General features: G+C 42.7%; 1 protein-coding gene across 2 annotated transcripts in view; it reads left to right on the plus strand.

Moving 5' to 3' along the window:
- HGF (hepatocyte growth factor) overlaps positions 1 to 6,505 on the plus strand; it is a 78,044-nt gene extending 71,539 nt beyond the window's left edge. For both annotated transcript variants that reach the window (XM_034765637.1, XM_034765642.1), the window contains exons 17-18: positions 2,272 to 2,417; positions 5,083 to 6,505. In XM_034765637.1, coding sequence (XP_034621528.1) covers positions 2,272 to 2,417; positions 5,083 to 5,256 — 320 coding nt within the window. In that variant the 3' untranslated portion in view covers positions 5,257 to 6,505. The remainder of the gene's footprint in view (positions 1 to 2,271; positions 2,418 to 5,082) is intronic.
- Positions 6,506 to 8,633: the final 2,128 nt, after the last annotated feature.

The raw sequence follows: 8,633 nt of genomic DNA on the forward strand, positions 1-8,633 counted from the left end.
GCCCCTCCCCCCTCCCCCCCCCCCCCCCCACAACTGCACCCTCCTGCCACCCTAGCCCTGGGTCACTGGTAACTCGCTCCCAGGGCAGGTCATTCAGCAGGAATTTTGGATGTGCACAGAACACAGACAGGACTGGTTCCCATATGGTTACAGAACTGCAGTAAAGTGGAACAATTTTCAGCTTGTGTGACTGGAGAATATCTGGATGCATATTATAAGACTGTCCTACATAAATGAGAAAAAGTTGAGGTGCCTTTATTATTCTTTTGTTCCATTCTTTCTTTCTATGGGGAATGCACTATCATGGTCCTCCTTTTAAACAAATAAAAAAAAAAAAAAAAGCAATGGCTGTTGAAAATAGCAATTCCAGTCCTAATAACCACTGGGAAGCATTTCTTGCTCAATTTATTCTACTTTTTCTACAGCAAGTTACAGTGGATCAGTATATTTGATTTGGGGGAAATGAAGTAACAGCTGCCCAAATTGAGCTTGAGAACTCCTGAATGTTGAGGGTGTTCAAATTTGGAAGGCAGGTGCTAGATTCCCTTTCTGAATATTAGCTATATCTGGAAAGGAAAAATCAATTTCTGCTTCCATGGCTCAGAAGTGGAAATCCTCCTAAGTGCCTGGTACTGTATCTAAAGCTGCCCAGATCCAGAGCCTCCCCTCCCTTACTTTTCATTTTAAATTCTAGTGGGATCCACATACCTCCCTTGCTAGGCTTCAGATAGAGAGGTGCATTGTCCATTTAGTCCCCCCAATTCCTTCTTTGGGGGAGAGCCCAGGGCTGGGGCGGCAGGGGGTGCGGGTGAGGGCCAGAGCTGGGGCAGCAGGGGGTGTGGGAGGGGACGCACAGGGCTGGGGCAGGAGGCGTGGGGCGGGGGGAAGAGTCCAGGGCTGGGGCAATACAAGGGTGCGGGGGGAGCCCAGGGCGCGGGGGTGGGGAGTGGCAAAAAACTTAGAGCTGGCTCTGTTCCTACCATTCACAGCAAGCTGCAGATTTCAGTTCCATACTCCTTTCCCACACCCTTTCCTGTTGCTAGTGGCCAAGGGAATGCTGGGAAATGTAGTTCTTTCTGTGCTTCAGGGCTGGCTCTATAGGCAGGGAGCCAACCAAGGAACTACAGCTCCCAGGGCCCCCTGTTGGTTCTCAGCTCCCATGCTGGATTCTTGTGCCCCTTGCAAATCTGCCGCCCCAAGCAACTGCTTGCTTTGCTGGTGCCTAGAGCCGGCCCTGACTCCCATTGATTTTTGTGGAGTCAGAATTGCACCCAAAGTCTCAATCTTACCCTCAGTGATTTTTTCCAAAGTCATACAGCAAATCATTGGTTGTTTAGGGAATAGAACCCAGAAATCCAGTCTTGTACTCTTACAAGTTAGAGTTACCATATTTAAAAAATAAAAAAAGAGGACACTCCATGGGGCCCTGGCCACGCCCCTTTCCCTCCCCGGCCCCGCCCCAACTTCACCCCTTCCCCGCCTCAACTCCACCCCTTCCCCAAAGCCCCTGCCCTAACTCCGCCCCCTCGTCTGAGTGCCCTGCATTCCCCCTCCTCCCTCCGAGCCACGCGGAAAGGGCTACCCGAGCACTACCGGCTTCACGGTTTGCTGGGCAGCCCCCAGACCCTGCGCCCCTGGCCGGCGCTTCCCCAGCGCAGCTGGAGCCCGGAGGGGAAGCGCCCAGCTGGGAGCACAGGATCTGGAGGCTGCCTGGCAAACCGTGAAGCCGGTAGCGCTTGGGCTTCGGGCAGCCCCTATGCCTCCGGACCCTGCGCCCCCGGCCGGGCACTTCCCCTCACGGGCTCTGGCGGCTGCAGTGCTCCCTGAACTCCTGGGCTCTGTAAGCGCCGAGCTGCCCGAGCGCTACCGGCTTCGGGCAGCCCCCATGCCTCTGGACCCTGCGTCCCTGGAGTATTTTTCCTGGACATGTTCGGCTTTTTGGAAATTCCCCCAGACGGGGGTTTGATTACCAAAAAGCTGGACTTGTCCGGGAAAAAGGGGTAACCCTATTACAAGTACAACAAACATCTCCAGGTATTATAATCTAAAAATATTAAACACACTCCAGACACACTTTCTTACCTGTCATTTAGCTGTAACAAATGTAAGAAATCTAAAACATGCATGTATATTACTGGAGAGTTTGGGAGAACGTGCAGCTGGTAAGGTGACATATATCAGCATAAACAGTTTTTGTACTTAGTGTTCATTTTCATTAAAATGTAATATAATTTGTGCACAATTGACTGTTGCTCTTGTTTTGAATGCTAGTGATTCACTTTGATGGCCTGCTCCAAGTAGCAAACCTATTTATTATGGGAAATGAGAAGTGCAACCAATATCTCAAAGGAAAGATTACTGTGAACGAGTCAGAAATCTGCGCTGGGGCTGAGGGCATTGGCACTGGACCATGTGAGGTAAAATAGTATGGCTATAAATAGAGTGCAAGAATCTACAAACATCTGCTCAGGGGTTGTTTTTTACTTTACCAGTAATACTTTCCTGGTGTTTGCCTAATTATTCTCTCTGCATTTAATTTGTAAGTGGAAAGAAAACATGGATGCTATTTCCTTTCAATGCACATTGCAAACAAAGGTCTCTTTCTGGAAGACTCTTTTCTGCCACCCTGACTCGCATTGGATAATAGCTTATTCTTAGTTCCTCTGAAATCAATGGGACTATGACCCCAATCCAACAAAGCCCTTGAGCACATGCAAAGTTTACTCAGCATGGTTAAATCACATACTTTGGTGGACTGGGGTCTGTTTGTGGAGTAATTACTATTCAGTGTGAATAAGGTGGCAACATCAGGCAGTCTGTGAGCAGCGGTAGCAGTTTATCTGAATTGCCAGTAGGATTGCAATCAGTTTAGCTGCTTAACCAAGTGAGGAGTTGCCCAAGAAATTAACAAAATAGGCCACATCATTGTGATGTTGAAAGAGAGAGCTATGAACAGAGTTCCAACATTCTCAGGGTAGATGTCTCACCATCTATGCAACGACTACTGGGATTTAGAGTGTTTGCAGCTTTATCAAATAGATTAGATTCAGAATTTGTGGCAGTTTTAGTTGTTATATACACTTCTGGGATATATTGGCATTCTTCCTTGATTGTGGTAGGGATCTTACCAGAGGAACAAAGACATAGCAGATGGTAGCTCTGTTTCCAGATAGAACAGTAGAGCTTTGTGAGATACGTTGGTATCCTTCAATTGCAGCCTGAGCCAAAGCTCGGTCAAGTCAGGGAGAGTCTTTTCACTGACTTCATTTGGGTTTGAATCAGTCACTTTGAGTGAGAATTGATTAGGATGTAGAGGAAAAGGTACAAAATCCTCTTATTGTAGTAATGTATCATTTTTGGACTGACAGTCTGCCAGCTGAGATGATGGGTGGAGAAGGCAACAGCCACTAGTATGAGTACACATTTGGTTTAGATGGATACAAGGAAGTTTTAAGTAGCTCACTATAAATAAAACAATAGACTTTTCCCTACCCAAGGACAGCACCAAGACTTGGGGGAGGCATGTCCTGTTTAGGTAGCGGCATGTTAATGTGACTCCTTAGTGGGATCATTTTGTTATAACAACGTATTTTCTTCAAAATTAAACATTTGGTTCATTATCAATTAGTTCTCGTGGGTGCTTAGATGTAAATGACACTCCTGCATAGATAGAAGTCCTCAGGAAATCCAGCTCTTCATTTTTCCTGTAAGAAGAAATGGAGCGAATCAATATTAATTATGATTATAACCAGTGGATGATTTCCCTCTTCCTGTGTTCCCCTTGGAGCCACCTCTATCAGTATGGAACAAACAGAAAAATAGAGCTATCAGATTAAGGAAAATTAAGTCAAAATGGCAGGTGAAACCCCAGTAGACAATATTTCACCAGCAGGTTTGGTGATGCTATAATAGTACAGGCATCGTCTGTGAATTAGCCTGCAATCAGCAAGAGCTAAGAAAACCAGCTGTTTTTTGAAGAGGTCAATCACTGTTCATTCTGAAGTGATCTGGAGAGGATACAAGGATAGTTATCTTTTATGTTTAAGGCAGTATTTCAAGATCTGATGCAAACACTTCTTAGTGCCCAGTCCTTACTCGCTGGCATCAGTGAATGAAGATTGCATGATTTTATAGTTTGTTAGCTAATCAAAACTTAAAGAATGTCAGTGCTAACTAAGGGCTTGTCTACACGGTGCATTAGTCAGCACCAGAGGGATATAAATTCTAGTTACACTAGTGTGTTGTGCACTGCGCTGTATGGACCCCGCAGAGGCACACTAAAAGTTCTCTAGCACATGTTAACATGTTACTATTTACAATGGGCTTACATTAGCATGCACTAGGGAACTTTTCTTATGTGCCAGCAGGGTCCACCTGGGCCAGTTAGTGTGTGCCATGCTAGTGCACACATGTATGATGGGAATTTTGCATGTAGAGCTTGGATTGATGCATGTGTGTATCACCCATTAAAAATAATGAGTTATGCTTGTTCATTGAGGAGAGAGGAGGTACTCTCCTTTTTATAGCTGTGGCTAATTAATTTCTGAATCATTCTTGGTGATGGCCTTTGCCATCTGTGCAAACACATGCAGCTCTATGCACCCAGGGGCCTTGCTGCCCAACATGTGATAGAGGGATATCTCTGCTGGCTCTCTCAGAACCCTTCTATCAATAGCCTGGCATTGCACCAGAGATTTTCCAACCATCTGTCCTGTTTGCCGACTGGCTTTTATGTACACTGTACATATTTTGCACTTGCCAGATAGCTGAGGGAAGGAAGCAGTATTGTTGGTATGTAGAAGTTTGGAGGAATTACAATCAGAGATGAAAAGGTATCTGGATGGAGCCTCTCTTGCGTGGCTCTTTGCATAGAGGCCTGACAAAACCTAGAGCCAACCCTGCTGTTTGTTGATATAGGTCCTGTTTGTGATGCTCTGTATAAATGAAGATATCACACTACTCCATGGATAGTCTTATTGAAGGTTCCTAGAGTAGGTTGCTACCCAATAACTCAAAGAAAACAAGTGGGAACTGTGTCGTTTACTGTTCACAAATTAATGTTTTTTATTTCTCTTTGCCTAGAGGGATTATGGTGGCCCCTTGGTCTGTGAACAAAACAGGATGAAAATAATAGTGGGTGTTATCGTTCCTGGCCGCGGATGTGCTATTCCAAATCGTCCTGGGATTTTTGTCAGAGTGGCATATTACTCCAAGTGGATACGCAAAATCTTGTTGACGTACAAATCTGAGTTATAGCTGAATATTTCACACAAAACCACCAATTCCATTCACATGAAGATTTCAGAGAGCGTGAAATTAATGTGTAATGTAAAGATCCATGATTTTTTTAAAAACTACTTGATAGTCAAGTTTCTTGATCTTCTATTGATATTTATGGGTGTTTTCTGAAGATTTTGTCTATCAGTGTTGTTTTATAGATGTTGAAGTGAGCTACAGTATATGCAAGTATGGTGACATATCTCCTGAAGATACTTGAATGGGTAAACAAAATTGCAAAGATACTATTGCTGAATGCAGAAGTGTTTTGTGGAAATAGCTCATGTGGCCTCTTTAGGCTGCTTCTCCAGATCAGCTTGTCCATGAGAAACAAACAAAACCTTTTTTTCTTTAACACCCCCTACTCTTGCTATGTACCATATTCTGCTCTCTGTTTGTGGCAAAAGTTCTATTGAGAGCTGTGTGCGTTGATCAAGAACAGCATATATGGACCTAATTCTCTTCCCCCATATGCAGAATTTAAATATGTTAAATGCTAAACTTAAAATATCTTTTTATTTGCTCATTTCATTGTGGGTCCAATTCTGCAAGCCCTCCATGAACAGAGCAATCATTGAAGTCAATGGGAGCTCCTTTTACATAGGATTTATAGGATCTGGCTCTGTACTTGCTGTCCTAAGGGATATTACAATATATCCTAAGGATGAGGGATGAGACAGAGAAACAGGTCGATTAGCAAGTTATCAGTCTTTTTTGAATTGTTCCAGGGTACATCTACTCTGCAGCTGGAGGTGTAATTCACTGCTCAGGTAGATGTACACAAATCTATACGTGCTAGATTTGCTTGAGCTAGCAAGTTAAAAATAGTCGTGTAGCTGTTGGTGCTGGCAATGGCCTGGGCTAGCTTCCTGAGTACTTATCTAGAGTCACTGATGGGACTGCAATCAGGCGGCTAAGCCCACGCAGCTGCCCAGGTTTCTGTGGCTACACAGCTACTTTTAGTGTGCTAGCTCAATCAGAGCTGGAAACTGCACCTCCAGCTGCAGTGTAGATGAACCCTCGGATTTAAAAAACGCACCTAAAAGTGTATTTCGTGGGATCCCAGGAATGTATCTTGATTAGCTAATGACAGACCATTTTTACTGTTAAAATTAATTGCATTGTAATAGAGAGTTTGGGCCAGATTTCTCAGTAACTCAAGGGAATAACTCTGGATTTACAGCAGGATAAGAGTAGAATCTGACTATGAGCTGATAGAATCAACAGGGAAAAAAAGAATATTGTTGTCATTAATGCATTTAAAACCAAATTGTGCCCTCAGGTATGCCTGAGGGCATTGCAAAAGGCATATGCTGTCGGGGGGAGGCGGAATGTCAGCCCTTCATATTTAACAAACAGAACCACTAAAAGAACCAATCTTTCAAATAGAATGGAACATACATCTTTTGATTTCAGTAACATGAAATATGTTTTATTTATAGGTGTTATATTATCTTCAAGAAAAACCTAAACATTTGGTTAAACAATACATCTTTGGTATAACTTCTTTGAAGCCAATAGAATTATTGCAGAGATAAATCTGGCCTGTTGTAAAGTATGCAACATGTCTCTAATGGTTTATGCTTGTGTTGCATGTCTACTTGCACACTTAGGGCCATAATTTTCCATACTAGAAATGGAGCAAGAGAGCAAACAGTCAACATCTATGAGGTTTCCTTGTGCTCCTTTAGAACATGTATTGTGTAGCTGAAAGTACTAAACAATTAGCAAATGGCAATATTTTACGTTAGATGGCACTAATTACCATGTACCTGCTGGAAAAATGATACATTATATAATCCCATTGTACTTACTACTGTACGTTAAATTGTATAAGGAACTTCATTGTTACTTTATTCATGAACTACCATATGTAAATGCATATGTTTCAGATAGCAGACTGTAAAGTATGTACCATATCTAACTGCATAGCCCCTAAATTGACATCACTGTGTAAAAGTAAAGAACATTTCACTATAATTACATGTAAGTGACATAGGGCTGAATCCTGCCTTGGTAAAAATAACCATGCAGGGGAGCTGCCTTGGGAGGCTGAGAAGGCACTGATTCCCCAAACTGTCCCTAATCAACAAAGCATTTTGACTTTAATGGGTTAGCTATATAGTTAAATGCTTTGCTGAATAGGGATGGATAAGTGCTTCGCTGAATAACACCCAAAACAGTCTACTGGCGCAAAGCAAGAGGTCATGCAGCAAGCAGATAAATAGGCATGTTCCTGAAAATCCTTCCTCATGTGAGTAGTCCCACTGACCAAAATGGGACTACTCCCATGAGTAGGACTACTCATAAGGGCTTCCAGGTTCCGGCTCATCACTTGTATGCCTGGATGTGAGCTGGGTGTACCTCCCACTTTGTCTGCTAGTGAGCAGGATTAGGCTTCATACACTCTCCCTAAGGCTCCTCTTGTTTTCCAGCCCAGCAGAGGGCAGGATTTAGCCTGTAGCACTTACAAGAAATTGTTGCCATTTATGTAAAGTGTATATTCGCATTAAATATACACTGACTATATCTTAACGAAAAGGATTAACTTTTAAGGAGAGATGAGGAACTCCAAGTGAGTTTTTATTTTGTGCCATTGAGAAGAGCGTGGATAAAGTATACAATGACATATTTACTTTTCCTATTCTAAGACTTGTTATGTGCTCACTGTATTATATTTGCAGGCATTTTGTTATGTCTACCAACAAAATAAAATAAAATTAATTGGATCCTAAAGTATTTTAGTTATAATCGTCTGCTGTGCAGAGGACAATATGATTTTATATATATATATATGATAAATATACTGTTTTTTGTTAGACAATGTGTAAGGATTTTTACCTGTTTGTTCTGGGCAGCATCTCAGTAAAATGAGTTGTGCAGAGTCAATGCTCTAGAACTTAATGTGTTTGTAAGCACTTGCTTAGGGGTGCGCGCGCTCTCTCTCAGTATGGAGGGAATTTGACACTCTGAAAAGCAAGGAAAGAGAAGAATAATGACGTGGTAATTAATTTGTACTTCATTTATTCCTGTGAATATTTCTTGTTGGTACCAATGGTACTGTACCAGGCAAATGTTATAGCTACAGCATTCTCCTTCACAAGGACACTGTTAAGGGACTTTTCATTGTTTTAACAATATTTTTTATAACAACTAGGGGCCTGATCCAGTGCTCATTGAAGTACCAGGAGCGGCTCCTACTGACTTAAATGGGCATTTGCCTGGGCTCTGTGGATGCAGTTTTGGCCAGGGCCATATTTAAGAGAAAAATTGGGTGGTAGTCATGTAAAGCCTATGAAACAAGTAATTAGGAAAAAACCCTCAGTCACTGACATTTTCTTAACCCAAATTCAGCT

The sequence above is a fragment of the Trachemys scripta genome, chromosome 1 (genome assembly GCF_013100865.1).
Source record: "Trachemys scripta elegans isolate TJP31775 chromosome 1, CAS_Tse_1.0, whole genome shotgun sequence".
NCBI classification, from domain to species: Eukaryota; Metazoa; Chordata; order Testudines; family Emydidae; genus Trachemys; species Trachemys scripta.